This window comes from Besnoitia besnoiti, chromosome IX (genome assembly GCF_002563875.1).
Source record: "Besnoitia besnoiti strain Bb-Ger1 chromosome IX, whole genome shotgun sequence".
In the NCBI taxonomy this organism is placed as follows: domain Eukaryota; phylum Apicomplexa; class Conoidasida; order Eucoccidiorida; family Sarcocystidae; genus Besnoitia; species Besnoitia besnoiti.
In genome coordinates, this window is record NC_042364.1 from 1079358 (window position 1) to 1095866 (window position 16509).

Consider the following 16509-nt stretch of genomic DNA (forward strand, 5'->3'; position numbering starts at 1 on the left):
CTGACTTCGCTCTGTTCGACGCCCACGCCTGCGGCACCGTTCCCTCAACAACGACACGTAGATACTCGGTGTAAAAGCGTTGCTCTGTTGTGTAGGAGAGCGTCGCGGCACATGCAGCTGCGGAACCAACATGGAGATTGCAGAACTAATTGAACAAACAATGCGAAATGTGGACGAAGGCTGGCGTATGCTCGGATTCAGATTGATCCCCTAAGGAAGCATGTTCACGGCACCACACTTGAGAATTCTTCTGACGCCGAATCCTAAGCGTATCGGGGGCAGCTTGTTCACGGCAGCTGTATGCATCCAAATTCTTATTTGGAGAATACAAATGCCAGAAGCCCGACCCTAGCTTCTGCAGTGCCACGTGGAGGCGCCAATTTCTCCCCATCTCTGAAGCGACGATTCGGTCAGATCCACTGCAGTACGGCTGCGTCGCCTGGGCAGCGAATTACGATGCTGGTGTCGATGAGGCTGCACCTGAAGGTGCAGCGGGCGCGGCCTCACCCGACGTCGATGCCTGAACACTTGCGACGACCATCAAAATGCCAAATATGAAACTCCAGATCGAGCCAAAAATCAGTAGCGAGCAAATGAGCTGGAAGGTTCCTGACTTTATAAGCTGTGCATTATTCATAGAGCAGCCGGCAACCAGTGTCCCAATTCCAAGGGGGAACACGATATTGACAATGCCTCCAACAAGAAGCATTCTCGACTCCTCTGGATTTGCCGGCCGGGGAACCTAAAGTTTGAAAACACACAAGACAACGCATGTTATAGAGAGGGCAACACACACGAAGAGGCCTGCGTGTCTCGCATAGTTTCAAGGCCCGCAAAAATAAGAGGGGTTTAACAAAACGCGTCACCATCCCGATCCTGCGACGCGAACGCGCTTCCTCTCAAGCCCGACTGTATCCCCTCCCGGACGCACTGGAATGCTTGCGGAGAACCGAACACATCCGTGCGTGAATCGAAAGCGACATGTGCAGTCGCTCTCACCAATCATGCTATCCGATATGCTGAGGGCAGCACTCGCCAGGCTAGTGGCGCTCCGCACCTGAACAGCTCCGAAGCATACGCCAAAAGTCTGCATCTTACCCCGCAACAACAATTTTCTGGTCCGCACATGTTGAAATGGACCCACTCGCACACTCGGAGCGCGGCAAACGGGCAGTAGAGAGGTCCTCCGAATTCTCTCTGAAGCAGAACACAGAACACGGCACATAAAAAAACACGCTTTTTCTGGCACCCTACGCATAGGCCGCAGCGTGCAGACAACACTGCCGTATCGCGAAGACGGCACCGCCGTATCGCGAAACCACCAGTTGCCACGTGGGTGAACAAAGAGCTTGACGCATCGTCGTTCAAGCGGTCGTTCACTGCGCATCCGCATCCTGCCTGTCACCGATGCCAGACTTCCCCTAGCCTCCCCGCCCTGCACACGAACCGGTCGGAATTGAAGTCACACAGAGACGTTCCGATTGACACGAACTGACCGCGCTGCACTCAATCTAAACCACGCAGGCCAATGCCAATCATGGAACCCACTCAGACCGCCGTATCTACATCATGGACACATTCAATGCCCGTGAAATCAGAGATGCTGGGCAGAGACCTTAACTGCTCACCACACATGGGATGACTGCGTCTTCTTCGAGACGCGTTTCGAGAACACGCTTCCGAGGTCCCAAACCTACAGCAGGGGCGCATAAGGTACTATATTGACCGTCCAAAGCAGTTCGCAATTGTGTGGCTATTTACTAACATTCGCGTGGCAGGGCGAGACTTCACCCATTACATATGGATCGCGTCGCTGATGACTGTAGGCACTTCAGCCATACAACTCTGACCAGGCGTCGTCTGCAGGAATGTAGCATGCACCACACGCGGTGCGCCGCTCTGAACGGTGACGGGGACAGTAGCTGACGCGGCGTGATCTTAAGCGGGGTCACATTTCTCTCCTCTCAGGGCTGTGAATCAACGACTTCCTTCCTGGTGGTCCTTCATCATCCCAACAGAGCTCAAATCGAGCATGAATTGATTCCAGAACTTTCAGCTGTTTTATGTACCCGGGCTGTCAGCGTGCGGCGACAAACCTCCGGGACGTCTCCACCACATGAACAGCGGCGCAGGCGTAATATGGCGTCTTTTGCTTATTGAAACACCAGTCGTAGTCTGGATCTGCTGTGTACTTCCCGAGAGAGCAACTAACTGCATCTAGTGAAAAGGCATATCAACTGATATACTATCGCACCGTCGCAACGCCTCTTGTGAATGCATTGAGTGGCAGCTCCTTTCGACCAAAATAGGATTGCTGTTCGCGTTCGGGAGACATATTTCTCGAGCACGCGGTCACGCGATCTACGCTTCGAATACAGCGCCGGTCTTCCAAAGGACGGAACTAAGATCTTGGGTGTAAGATAGGTCGGGGTGGGGGGGGGGGGGGCTGTTGCGTCGCAGCCGAGGAAATCAGACAACTGTGATACGCATCACACAGTATCCCTGGTCGAACCATGCCCCCTTCTAGTCCGTTGTCATATAAAACGAGCCCGCCACAAGCGGAGAAACGGAAAAACCCTGCGTTGCTTGCTGGCATCCGAAATGCAGCTGCCAGCAATTTTTAATAGAGCTTCTGTAGAACACCCCTTACTAGAGAGCTGAAGGAAAGGGCTGTCTACGGCTGTGGCTATAACGGTATATGTATAGCCCGGAAGGCGACTACTAATTCAAGGAATTGAGGGGTTTCTGCGCACCTCTGTCACAGCTTTTTGCCACTGTGCGGTACCTGCTGCAGCGCATTCACGGTGATCGGTTAGCGGTCGGAGGGAAGAAATGACTGCTGCAGCCACACTGTAGAGTCTAGAGGTAGCAAGCGTCTTACTGTAACTCGGTAGAGGGTCTTCAAAAGCGACACTTTCGTACAGGGTGAGTCTTGGCGAATCATGTCTCCATACATTGTCAAGATACAGCCGTGTCATATGCCCCCGCACAAGAGTGACACCAAACCACTCCAATAAGGTATGTATCCCGGACAACGCGATGTGGAAAATATCAAGTCTACACAGCGGAAAGCCGACACGCAACTTGTCGTGTGCAGGCACATCCACTAAGACCGCTTTCGCTGCGGACAGGAGATCAGTAGGATATGTAACGCTGTAGAGTGACAGTCGTTGTTGAGGGCGTCAGTACCTGCGCCGGAGAAAACATGTCTCGCAACTGGAAAACACGTTCGCCACAATGGTAGTCGGAATGGTTCTGTGGCTTCCCTTGATAAGCAATGACCACTACGAATCACCAAGTGCCGAGCAACCGAGAGAGGAGGCAAGCCACGCAAAACCGTAGAGCATGCAGCTGGAAACCGCAACAAACACAGCAACCTGACGCATTATTTGTACGAACACTGAACTCCACTTCATGACAAGCGATACGTGGGATACCCAGACGAATAGACGTGGCAGGAACTCTGGATCCTCCTCCTTCTGACTGGGCGAGTGTGTTCCGTCCGCTGTTTCTTCCGTTGCTGTAGACGCCTCCCGTTCTGGCTGAGCAGCCCTCTGCTGTTGACATTGCCATGCCCTCTCGTTCTGAATGCATTGTTTGCGTTCGAACCAGCGATAAAGCTCTCTACTGTGCTCAACAACAAGCAAGAAAATAGTAAGAGTGAGCACCCACAGAAGCGGTTGATACATCGCAAGCGTGAGCGCGCGCCTCAGTCCTTCAGCTAGCACGACTGCCATTGAGTGCCACGGGGTCAGGTACGTAGTTTCAGTATGCTCCCTTCTTGTCGTCTTCGAAGCGGGCTCCAGAAGTGAAGGCCCGACTATAGAGTAGCTGGAGGGTGGCTGAGACAGAATAGCCGACGCCGTCGCCGCCAGAAAAAGGTGTAAGTGATGCAACCACCAAAGAGTCGGCAAGTGCTTCTCCAACTTCGTCAAACGCCTAATCCATCTGGCGCCAACTGAATACGCGAGATTACAGAAAAGCTCCCACCCAACATGCACATACTTCAAAAGCAACGCCCGTGGACGGCAGCGGCCCGATGCATTGCCCCTAGAGCCGACGGGGTTTCGAACCGTCCCAGGCTCAAGTGGGGCAGAACCTTGGGAGGGTACAGCGTCTGTGCATGCCACGGACATATGGCGTGGAAGAAAATTACCCGCTGCATCCGGGGTTCGAGACTTATCTGAAGAGCCAGACGGAATAATCAATGGGTCAAGGGGGCAAACAGATGCGCTAGAATGATCGCTGTTCCCTGACGGACTGTGCGGCGGACCCTCGGCTACTGCAATCTGATTTCTCCGTCCCTCGACAGTTCTTTCAGGCGACGCGCACAAATATGGCACACCATTCCCGCTACCTTCTGCAATCACGCTTTCCACTACACTCCCTGAAGACACGGTTTCACCATTGTGCGCGGGCACTGGCTCTTGGCGTGGTCTTGCATCGCACTGAAGTTCCGAGGTCGCCAAGTCTGTGAAGGAAGGCTTCCTCCTCCCTTGATTCGATATACGATGCAATCCTGCATCAGGACAACGCGCACCGTTTGCATTTATCACAAGTTCTTCGCGATTCCTGCCGCTTGCCGAGTCACTCCGCGGAAGTGGGCCTCCAGTGACCACCTGCAAACGCCGGACTGACTCCGCACCCAACAGCCGCCGCTGACGAGCTTGAGCCCGAAGCCGAAGCCTCTCAGCGGAGGCGCTAACAGAACTGTCGGCGGCAGACGCCTCCATAGAAACAAAGCAGAGCCACAAAAAACGGAGCAGGAACACCACCCTTCGTCACATCCACTGAAGGGCACACCTTGACGCCAGACACGCCTCAGCAGAAAGAAAAAACCAGAAGAAAGTCTATATATTTGGAATGGGCATTGCGGTGCGGCCACAGAAAAGACAACAGACGTAAGTGATGGAGCTATCAATTACATGAACAGTGACGCCTCGTCACTATAACCCATGGAACGCATCTACCCCAAAAGCAGCTGCCGACAGCCACACAACTCTTTGCCCGCAAAACAAAATAATCACTGGTTGATATTTGGTGAGCCGACAAAGACACGGCTGAGAGGGAAAAGGCGCTTTTTCGGTCTGTGAAAAAAACTCATATCTGTTGCATGCGTCTTGTTGTGGATACAGCATAGCGACGCAACGAGAAGTGTGTGTTCCGGTTCACAGAAACGGTTGCGAAAAACGCTTTCAGGAGCCGCAGCCCAGCCTGAATGACTCGTAAAGTTGCGAAACTCAAAGTGGGATGTAACGGCGTTGCCACATAAAAGTAAAAAATGGCGACGCATTTGCTGTGTCTTCCGCGGCAGGCATGCAATTTAGCTGTCTCGCGTTTGCTGCTGGAGCACCCCTGTGTTGCCAACTCATCGGCACGGGGCGGAGAGCATCACAAGCCTCGATTCAGGTCTCGTTCAAAACTATAGGCAGACATACATTTGTTCACACATTTTGTTCAGCATGGACGCTTTCTCTGGGCGCAACAGTTCCAGATGATGGGTCTCTAGATGATGATGCGTTCAATAGCTTCGGTACGCGATTCTTATTTCAAGATGTACGACTTGCGCAAACAGCGTTGTATCACGTAGCCGGCTAACCGTCCTCTCTGTGAAAGCTTCTTTTTGGGGCTTATTAGGCTCAACCATCAAAGGCATTTGTGATATAGTGTGCCTTTGGTGCGATTGGAAGGCACAGAGCGCGCTTTGCTAAGAAGGTATGAATACGCAGTACCTCGTCCGCAAGTGCAATACACGGCGGCAGTACCGGACATCCGTTTACTCAAAAATTCCAGTGGGAGAGGAACCCTACAGCCGCGAGGCTAGATTTTCGGCCACTCAAGTGCTCTCGTGTGTCGCGGAAAGCGGGGGGCAGCTCGTGCTTGACACGTGCAAGTTCTAGTAAAGAGTGCCGGGCGAAAGTTGCTTGCATCGCAGTGCCTCTGCCGTTCCGAATCGCCTCAAGCGTGGGCTTGGGATTGAAAGGCCCTTTTCCAACACTGCAGCGCGAGAAACCTGCGTGAATGACGGCAAACTGATGTCCAGGGGGCCTGAGATCATCGTGCGACCCAACGAAAGGCGGCAAAAATGCTTGGAGTTTAGACAGAAGGCAGACGTGCCCGCTGTTCGTTTCAGTCTCTTGGCGAAAATATCCGCGTTCCCATCCATCGTTGCTAAGCAGCGTCACCGAGACGCAAGGTAGACACTTTTGTGGACGGAGACAAACCGCGCCTCTCCATATTTACTATCGTGAATCACTATTACTGCTGAGTGCTTGATGCGGATTTCATCATCTCCAAACTCGTATCTCTGCTTGCCGGGTGGAACACGTCGCAGCGGCGCGTTCAATTGTATGTTTTTGCTTCATGTGCGCTTTTGGCACAGACACACATCTCATTGCGCAGCACATTCGGGCAATTTGAATGCTGGACAACTGTAGCAGCTTCCGATGTGTGAATGAAGCCCGGAGTTGAGTTTTGAACTTTAACTGAAAAGCATGATGCAGTACAATCCGCTGCGATACATTGAACGTGAAGAAAAAGTCGAAACATAGCAGGTCATACATGCGTCATTGTCTGCTCACTGATTTGGTTTGATCATTCCCAGACACAAACGTGTGAGCCCCGGGAAAGGAGGAGGGCAATTTCTGTAGGGCTTTGTCACAAGAGTATGCCGAAGGGGAGGTGCGTATCATTTCGTGACCGATGCTGGCTGCTGAGTGGTGTTTGAAAGTACATCCAGTCCTCGTTAAAAAGATGCCCAATTGAGGGAGCCTTCCACGCTAGGTGCTGCGAGCACACTGCAGAAACAACGAACAAGATCACAATACCATCATGGGCCGGCGCTTTCCCTGTCCAGAACACATCTGCAGAGCAAACCAGCTTTCTCTGTATCTTTCATATGAGACCAGTGGAAGCGACAGGACAGCCACCGCCTTCACTGCATCACAAATGGAAGCGACATTTGACCTGGTTCACCCTGTCCTGGAACAACAGACGTGTGTAACGTGTGTAACACTGCTACGAGCTCAACACACGACCGGGTAGGATTTGGTTCAAGAAGACTCGCTGGACGGCAAACGTAATTGGCTACGAACTTTTTGTTAAAAGGGAAAGCAGCTGAATACAGAGCAAGAAGCGACGTGACTACCTGTCCAACGACTTATCACAAGCACACTCCATGTGCCACCAGATGTCACAAAAGAGGCGAATTCCGACCGCGCGGGAGGCGGTCCGAGGTGAATCATTATGAGAAACGTTTACTCCCGTGTGCTTCAATAAAGATTTCAGTCAACGTAAGAACTGCTAAAGAGCGACGGCTGGAAGGTCTCTGTAGGGGAATCAGCTGCGTACCAATGGTGGCAGGACAGAAGTAGATAAGCTTTGGTACGATGCCATATCTATGCTTGCCAGCAATGAAGAACTTCAGTTTGAACACACCCGCCTCTTGGCACTCAACACTTGCTTCGTGCTGGTACTGAATGCCGGCAGAGTTCCAGACATCGAGTTCGACATCTTGCGTGCTTGATGTGATGCCAGAAAGAAACAACTGGTAAATATCGTTATTAAGACCTCGAAGATCCAAAGTGATGGACTCTCCCACAACACCAGAGACTATAGGGTTCTTGCACTCAATCATGACTCCAGCTGCGGCAGCATTTGCTACGTCTGCATTGAAGAGGACTGGCAGCAAACCTTCGGGTGCTCTGCCTTCCTGCAAGCAGGTGAAAATCACCCCGCCCAAGCGAACCACAAGAAACTGCGGATGAGCCACTAGTGGTTGATTTGGGCTGTGGGTAAGCGCTGCCTTGGCATGCCCACATAGCTGGGAGGCGTTTAACTTAACAAATTGCATACCTTGGCGGTACTTTTCGCAGTCGAATCCCAACCGTTTGTGTGTCGATAGTGGTATGGCCTTCCCTTTACTGTGCCTGTTTTACGTCCCCGTACCAAGTGGACTCGATGTAACACCACGCTCCGCATTAGGCGGGCAAGCCAATGGTGTTGGCCCTCTGTGACTCAAGCTGCTACGCTGGCAACTATGTGACATCACTTCGAATCGTGCCTCCTTCACTGGTCTGCATACAGCGTCTACTCGGCATCTGGTTTTTTCGAGGAAAGTCGCTTAGCGTACGTTGCCGTCAGGAGCGTCGTTCCCAAGTGTGGTCTTTTTCATTGCTACGGATTCCTCAACTTCGTTCCACAGTTGCTTTAGTGTCGCCTCTCGGAGTCTGCTCATATCGGTTCCGCCCGTCATCACGTCGTTTGCAGCAGTGTTTCTGTCGCCTGCAGGCATCACAGCTTTGAGCACAGGCCCTGGTGGTTGTCCTGGTTCTTGAGTGAAGACCTCTGTTTGTTCCCCGTGCTCCAGCGCAGCTGATCGCAGAGCTTTTGGGGCTGGAGGGAATGTATCTCCCACTGTGTTCGTAAAGCGTTGGTCACCAGCAGCTTTCTGGGCATGGGGACTGTGACTGGTGGGACTCGTTCCGTGTTCTGCCGGAAGCATGCTGCTCTCGACCCCTGCCCTTCCGCCAGCGCGTGGTCGCTGGAAGACGGCACCAGCAGCAGAAAGAGTCTCTCTCAGCACCCCCAGAATAAGTGTTGCAGAGGGCGGGGGACGCTCTGGCACAAACGAAGAGGGTGTGTGACCTGCTTGCCAAGCGACTTCTGCAGCGTCGTCTTGCTGTAGCCCAGGCGCAATCGGTGCCTGCTGAATTAATACAGCCCCACGGAGATTATCTTGATCGAACGAGATAGGCGAATGAACGTGCATTTGATCGCCCGGCTCTTCTTGCCAATCAGTACTGGAAGACGGCATCTGCGATGCCTCGGCGCCCTCGTGGTAGAGCGGGGCGCTAACAGCAGCTGCAAGGGCGCCCAGGTGAGGTCGGACCAGATCGCCCGCGACGATGCTTGCCGTTTCAATGGCCCTTCCCAACAACGTGCACGACACATTCATATGCAGAGGAACAATTAGCAAACCAATCCATAGCACGACCAGCGGACGGTCGGCATTCCTGGCCTGGGAGGAAGCTGGCATTTGCACACGAAATGAGAAAAAAAAGCAGCGCGAAAAAATGAGAAGTGCCGCCGATTCAAGATGTGATGCTGGTTGGAAGAGAGGACCAAATGCAGGAGAACACCACATACCATACAATCAGCTGAAGTCGACAGCACGGGCAAAGAAGTTAGGAGAGCTAGCCATGAGGCCCACGATATGTGGTCCATTTGTGCTGTAGGCTATGACGTCGGCGCTCAGCACGCACGGGGGTCCCCCACAGAGCAACAGAGGCTGCCCATAACAGCGGTAGCTGGGACGTAACTTCTGTTACAGTTGAACCCCTCTGTCGCTCGTTCTTGTGGTAAGATATCTAAGCGATAGCGGGGTCTTGCATCCGTCCTCCTCATAAAAGACTTTTGTTCACTTTGCTCTTCCTGAGAAGCGATTGAAAGACAAACTTCACGTTGTCAATAGGAGTCTAACTTCCTCTCATAGTGGTACTGCCGCTCAGCGGTATGCAACCACGCTCATTCAAGGTTTCTTGCGTACACACTCCGTTGTTGCTGTATCCATGTTTAAATCGAAATTTATTGACTGCTTCTCACACGTTTGGTCAGCATCGTGCATTCCCGTTGGGTGTATCTATTGACGTGTGGCTCGCGTGCCTGGAAACATTCCCTACGGCGGTGTGCCGTTCCTGTTCTCCCTGCTCGAGAGGAGAAGCCGACGTGGATGTTTTCGCCAACGTCTAGCAAAGCTCGGCAGCCCCGCGTACAGGGATAGTTCGTGTCTCAGTGCCTGAACGGCTGTATACCTGCAGCGTTTATCCGACCTCTTAGATCGGAACACGGCAATCTGATTTGAGCCGCATTCTGGCTCAACCCGATTACGGAAAATGTTATAGTGTTTGCTGTGTATATCTGTGGTGCGTTGTGTGCACGAGTAGAGGATTTACTATTCCGAAGGTGTGAATATACCGGGCCGGGCGGACGTGGTGCTTTCCCGTGATTGATAGAGGCTATCTCGGGCGGCAAATGTAGGGAAGACAGGTGTAAATTGTGAGCTACAGAAGCGTGACACTGGAACGAAAGATGCGATCATGGGTATGCCTCTTTCACTACTATTTTGGCTGTGTACTTCCCCCCCGCGGACTTCACCGGATACGCTCCGCATATTTCGTCACGACTATGATGACTTTCAGTGAAACTGGCGTGCATATGCTCGCCGACCCCACACATGTAGGGGATTTCCTACATGTGTCAGCTCCTCAGCTGGCAGCTGCGTCCCCCCGGGGTAGCGGATTTGCTGACTAACGTTTATACCACATGCAGCAATTGACAACCTCCTGTCGTTCGCGCTGGAATAAGTTAGGAGCGTCTGCTAGTACCGTTGGCGCACCCTGTCGAGCGAAAACCCTGTGACGGGGGCCAGCTGCTACCAGCGTTGCTGTCCTCTCTTTGCCATAAGACCCAAGACGCTCTCAACGCGAACTGGCGTGTCACCATGGATTGCAAATCAGATCCATACCCCGGTCCGCTGCCCCCCAAGAATCAGGCCACAGCAAAAGAAAACCAGTCAGATTTGCCGTTATCTGAGCTACGACATCAGCTGCATCTCCGGCAAGCCGAAATCGAGCAACGCGACTTTGCGCTGCTCGCCATACAGGCCAGCCTCCACTGCACAAAATCGATTGTGGTGCAGCAACAAAGCGAATTGGAATGGCTCACCAAGCAACGAGATGTGGCAAACCGCATCATCGCTCACCTTCGCACTGAATTAGAAATAAGAAGAGAAGAGTGTTCTCGAGGAAAGCCAAATGATGGTAGCTGCCGCCGTGCGGCAGATGGGATACCAACAAGGCCTGATCGAACCACATCGGAAACACCCCCTTGCGGGCGGGGCAAGCAACACCGATTGACGAGTGGTATATGGAGGCAACTTGATGAAGCCAAAGAGACGAACCGCCATCTTGTGAGAGAGGTGGCTGAGCTATCGGAAGCGGTTTCCCACCTCAAGAGCTTTCTGAAAGAGCAGGAGGATGAGCGACGACGCAACTCCGAGGTACATCGCTACACATGTAAGATCGGAAGACCACTGCGGCGAGTTGCCGCTCCCAGCTGCTGTCGTGCAGAGTCGCGCGTGTCGGAGATCCTCGTCAGCCTGTATTATCTGCAGGTTCCTGCTGTTGTTGTACCTAGGATGCCTTCTCGTGCATGGGCGCGCTAGCTGAGACTGCCACGTATTTCTGCAGGCCATGAATAAGTGTATGATGCATTATGAGGACGCCCGGAGTTTCCAGCTCAAGGCGGTGAGGGACGAAAGGAGGGGCGCCGCACCAGTGAATCACGGAACTGTGTCGTAGATGGCTTCATATCTTCTCACCACAATGATGATCCGCGGGATGACGCAATCGCCTGTTCCAGGCCATACGTTTCCTTGAGTTAACCGTGCTTCCTGGTAAAAGCGACTCTACTTCACCTTCTGATGCTCTGACGTTTTTCTCACGCCTAGGGGTGGCGAGCTTGTTTTAGTAGTTAAGCGATCCATACCAATGGGTCGTACTTTGCGCCACGCTTCGGGCAGAATTCCTGAGCCATCTTTGCAACGTCATCTGTTCCAAGGGTGCCGACAGCGCTACCCGTGAAGGCGTTTCTCTGCAGACTGTTACACTCGTCCGCTCAAGATTCAGCCCGCCCATGAGTGAGGCCCTACTGTCACGGGACACGTGTTTCGTAGGTGACTGTTTAGGAGATAACGCCCACAATAAACATGACTATGCTGCCACATGGCTCGCATTCATACGCTGGAGGCTGAACCGTGCCCCCAGGCTCAGCGACTTCAAAAGGAAGCAAGGCTACTTAATAGGGAAAAGGCCTGCCTGGCGCTGGAGTTGCGAACTAGGGAAGGCGATATCAACACGCTTGAAAACGGTATGAAGGGACTGCATACCAAACTGGCACAGGCCCAGTGCGAGGTGGCAGACATACAGCGCAGGCAGGAGGAGCGCCTTCTTGCTCAGAGTCAAGAACACGAGAAGGAGATTACCAGGTTGGAAGGTCGAATCCGAAAAGCCGCGGTAAGCTTCCCCACCGGCTCGGCCCACCCGTACCCTCCTGTCGAGCCCGCTCGTCTCTCCTGGCCTTCAAATGGGACGCCATATGTATTGCACTGCAGGACAACAGAATGAACTGGGCCTCAAAACCTCGAGTGCTGCCGTGGTTTTAACCCGTTCGTGATGTGTACAGCATGCGCAGCATCGAGTACTGGTGGGACAGAAAGCACTGCTAAGAGCGGCCGAAGCGAGAGAGAGAAAGTGGTGGGAACAATCAATGATGGCTGCCTGTGAGGTAAATACTACATGAACGATTTATTCCGGTTTCTTTTCCCCGAAAGCTTCTGCGCAGGGGACAATCGTTCACATTACCTCATGCACCACTCTCCCTCTCTCGAGTACACTAGCTCACGATACCGACGAATTATTCGTACACACCTGAATGCGGTAGCAAGAGGAGTGCGCTTTCTCTCCTTATCACCGCCTTGCTGTTTTAGCATTGCCGCTTTGGGGCATCAACAACAGTTGTGCTGCTGCATTCGCTTCAACGCACACGATGGTAGACGACGGGGCGTTGTGCACATCTCAGCACTACCACGTATAGATTTCACATGAAAAAGCATAAGGCCTGCATCCTCACGTGAACTGCTGAGTCTATAGCTCTGGTACATGGCAGCCCTCAGCAAGTCGTCCTGTTGGCGCAGAAGATATAGATATGCTCACATGAATTTATGATTCAGGGTTGAACTTTGTAAAGATCACCGTGTTAAGGTTCTATCGCAAACCACTGAGATTACGAAGTTATGGTTTTGGGCAGTGTGGATTGGTTTCAGTGCCCAAGGCAGAGCACTGGACTGGATACGCAGGGACTTTATTTTATTCTCACACAACGGCAGGCCACAATGCCGCAGACAAGCTCCACTGTTTTATAACGTAGACGAAATCGGATCTTCCGTTCCGCCTGCCACTTTTCGCATCAGGTTCGCGCTTAAGGGTTTGCTACCGCACCAGCAAAGGCTCGTAGTGGCGGTTCGGTTTCGGTCCAATTGTTCAGAAGGCCCGGCAATGTGCCTCATGTATGTAACTGAGGATGAACGGGGCATGCGGCGCGTATTGCTTGTAAGAGTTGGTGCATGCATTCCCTTTCAGGTAACTGAAAGGCTCGATTGCATAAACGAGCTCAAGGTGCAGCTGGACAAGCAGCTTGTATACCGGCTCATGCTGGTAGAGTAAGGCCATACTTCTGCATACACAAACAACATACGTAAGGGCGTTAATGACGCTTGCAGGATCTGAGATTCATTTCTCCCGCTGCAAACGAACTTCCACCAAATGCTTATACTTTACTTACCTTAGTCATACATTCCGTAAATTCTGTCTGTCCTCAGGGTGCACATTTTGGCAGTCGCGTTTGTTTTGGTGGTTTCGGATGCGCAAGCAGGCTTTCTAAGAATGTTCGAGCAATTGAAAGCTCACTGTGTTGCGCAAGTTGCCTACAGTGTAAGCCCCGGTAACGGATCATCGGCTATTCACAAATTGCGCCTCCTAAAACAACCGTTGTCTTTCTCTCGTGCTTTAACGTGCAGTTCCGTCGAGGCCTGTGACCTTCTTGCCATGCTGCCACACTGTCTGCGACAGTTGTGTGATCCCTTTGCAATTCGGTACCGCAAGCGAAACAGAAAGGCGCACCTCGTTTTGCCCGGTACGATGTCGAGCCCAAAGGCGGCGCGTATCTGCTGCAGTAGCACCTCCACAAGAAAAGCAAGGACTTCATTATGATATAATGATGGAGTTGGGCTTGAGCAGGCGTCGCTTGTGGATATGTCTAATGGACGACCTTTGTTCCACGCAGGTTTGCGCGCCGGGCACGGACCGCGAAAGTGCTGACGTCGTGGGCTGTTTCGCGTTCGAGAACGATATTGCAAAACAGGTAAGCGACTGGTGTAGCTCCTTCTGCGATCGCGCCTCCGCGGAAGTGCGGTATGAATATTTCCAGCATATCGAGTAGAGCGGTTGCATTATTTTTCTCTAGGCAGACGCTCGATCGGAACTGTATCGCTCACACAATGCCACCCGACAGCTGTGCACGTGGCTCATGGACCACCCGGTGGCCTTGACGATACCCGAAAGCTCAGACCTCGGTGACAATTCTGGGATTACCCTCCCTGCGATTTACATGGAAATAACAGTGCTTAGAACAGAAGACCTTTTTTTGGCGATGCCAGGTCCTTGGGAAAATCTCTTCATCGCGATCCCACATACAAACCTTGCGGAGAAAATGTAAATGGACGCCCGTGGAGCAACAACAGTTCCTGTAATTGGTCGAAAGATCGACGGCTCCCGGCATGACTTCTGAAGGTGGTAAGCATTTAGGGTTTAGTAGACTGTTAGCTGAGGCTACACGCAACCCAGTATTTTGCACAAATTGATATCTTCAGCGCATACGGGTACAACGTTTCTGCAACATGTCCAGCTGTGACACACCGGCATTTCTTCTATGTCACTGAGATCCAGGCGAAAATAATATACTCGTGATTCATGTACCCCCTGCCGGTGTCAGCAGCCTCAGAATTACCTCCCCGACTTTGGGTGAAAGCTTCACCTTCCCACGCTGGAGTTCGTCGTCCTGCAAGATGAAGCAATTCTGGGGGCATAGACACGGTGCCCACTCTTGTGGCGCAATACTGCAACCATGAGCACACATTCGGGGCTCTGCAGTCGTGTTTTAGAGTTCACTCACGCAGCGTCGTCTGGATCGAGTGGCCGTCGCCGCCGCCAGGGCGACCCCGCCCGCCGTTTACCCCCCGCCCCCCCTGCACCCCTCCGAGGCATGAGACTCGAATCATACGGATTCGTTCCGTTAAACCGTCGAAATCTACCATATTCAATCGCTTCTTCTGTGTACGGCATTCCTCATATTGAGTCCGGTGCCGACGCAGACGCCAAGGACGAAGCCAGGAGGACGTCGCAGACGACCGGAGTCACCAGTCACAGCCGACCGAGCAGGACATCCGCGAACCCGCAACGGGTTTGAAACGACAACGCACCCGGCATTCTCGGTGCCAGCACGATCCGAAAACGTCCTGCGCATTGTGCACCGCGAGAGGAGCGCTTTACCGCGCTACCGATGCAATCATGGGAGCTGGCGGTGGACGGAATCGGCGCGAGACACGAGTCGAGGCGCCTGGCACGCACACACGCTGCGTGTTGCTTGCAGTTCCTTGCCACCGTGCATGCGGCGCTTGTGGTTGTCTTGAAGAGACATGCACAGCAAATGACGGCTAAGGAATGCAAGGGTTCATTCGCTTCTGAACTGCGTGAGACCAATTCGCCACATGATTCGGATCTCACCCTTGAGTTTGGCAGCAACCAAGGCGTGACTAAAACTCTCTGGAAGACCAGCGCGTCGAGGAACGTGTCGACTGCTGATGCTGCTATGCACACGGTTGTTGTCTTCTCTCTTTTTTAAGAGTGTCCTTCATTTTCTGAGCCAGGTACTTACCTACAGAAATGCCGTACCTGCACGTTTGAGTAATGCAGCTGCCGTGTCCTCCTCCAGAGGCCCCTTTTCCGTACGCTGTGGCGCGGGGGAACCCACTGGGGCTGCGGCGGGGCTGTTGTCTCCACACTGTAGAAAGCCTGCCAAACGCGTAGAGGGCCAGTAGTTCCCGTGGAAAAATCACTGAAGCAACAGCGACTCCAGTGGTCTTCGTCGCTGGCGCACTCTGTGTAGCCGCCGCGGGCGTTGTCGCTCGAAGAAGGCGGCTTGTCGAGGCAAGCGTCTGATCGATCTCTGAGCGAGAAGGGGGGGAGGGAGTTTAACTCCTTCTACGTTGATGTAGTTTTGCTCGCTCGAGGGACAGCTGACCATCAATTTTCAACTCTTTGCCAATTTAAATGTTGGCCGTAGATTTTCAGAGGCGACCGATACGGCGAGGAGCTCCGGGCTACATGGAACCTGAACCAGGTGCTGCCAAACGTCTGAGACTGTCATTCATTGCTGATAAACGAAGAAAAACGTTAAGTTGAGCATTCCTCGTGGCGACGAAGTTCCCCTTGTTGCGAACATCATCTGACGCTTCGCAGCAATCTCCTGTGCGCGGGCAATGTGAAAGGCTCTGACGTCGAGGCCCTGACGCCGTCGGGACTGTCCCTTCCTTCAAGCCAGACATGCGCACAGCATTAAGATAGACTGTACTGCTGAACTGTGTGAACTGTAGACGCGGACCCTGGTTCGAGAAGCTTTGTCAGAACGATTCAGTTGTTAAGGTGATGCGCGCATCCGCACTGATTCCTGTGATGAAAAACCACTTCAGCTGAGAAAGCCCACTCAACGCGTTTTTGCGCAGGAGCAGAGATGTGCGCTGCTCTGCCGTACACGCCACCCGGTACAGCTGCTGCGTACATAGTGGAACACTGGTGCTGAACGACGCCTTTTTTTTCTTGATGGAGGAGAAAA

At 52.8% G+C, this 16509-nt stretch overlaps 2 protein-coding genes across 2 annotated transcripts; both read right to left on the reverse strand.

The window, feature by feature from the left end:
- Positions 1-451: 451 nt before the first annotated feature.
- Positions 452-2978, reverse strand: BESB_013220 (uncharacterized protein; the record flags this gene model as incomplete). Its single annotated transcript, XM_029360052.1, has 4 exons — positions 452-742; positions 1099-1197; positions 1629-1693; positions 2882-2978. The coding sequence occupies 4 exons, from the start codon at positions 2976-2978 to the stop codon at positions 452-454; spliced, it is 552 nt and encodes a 183-aa protein (XP_029216719.1).
- A 3679-nt stretch (positions 2979-6657) lies between these two features.
- On the reverse strand, positions 6658-9037 carry BESB_013230 (uncharacterized protein; the record flags this gene model as incomplete). The annotated part of the gene is made up of 3 exons (XM_029360053.1): positions 6658-6797; positions 7351-7711; positions 8132-9037. 3 exons carry the CDS (start codon positions 9035-9037, stop codon positions 6658-6660), a joined length of 1407 nt encoding a protein of 468 aa, XP_029216720.1.
- Positions 9038-16509: the final 7472 nt, after the last annotated feature.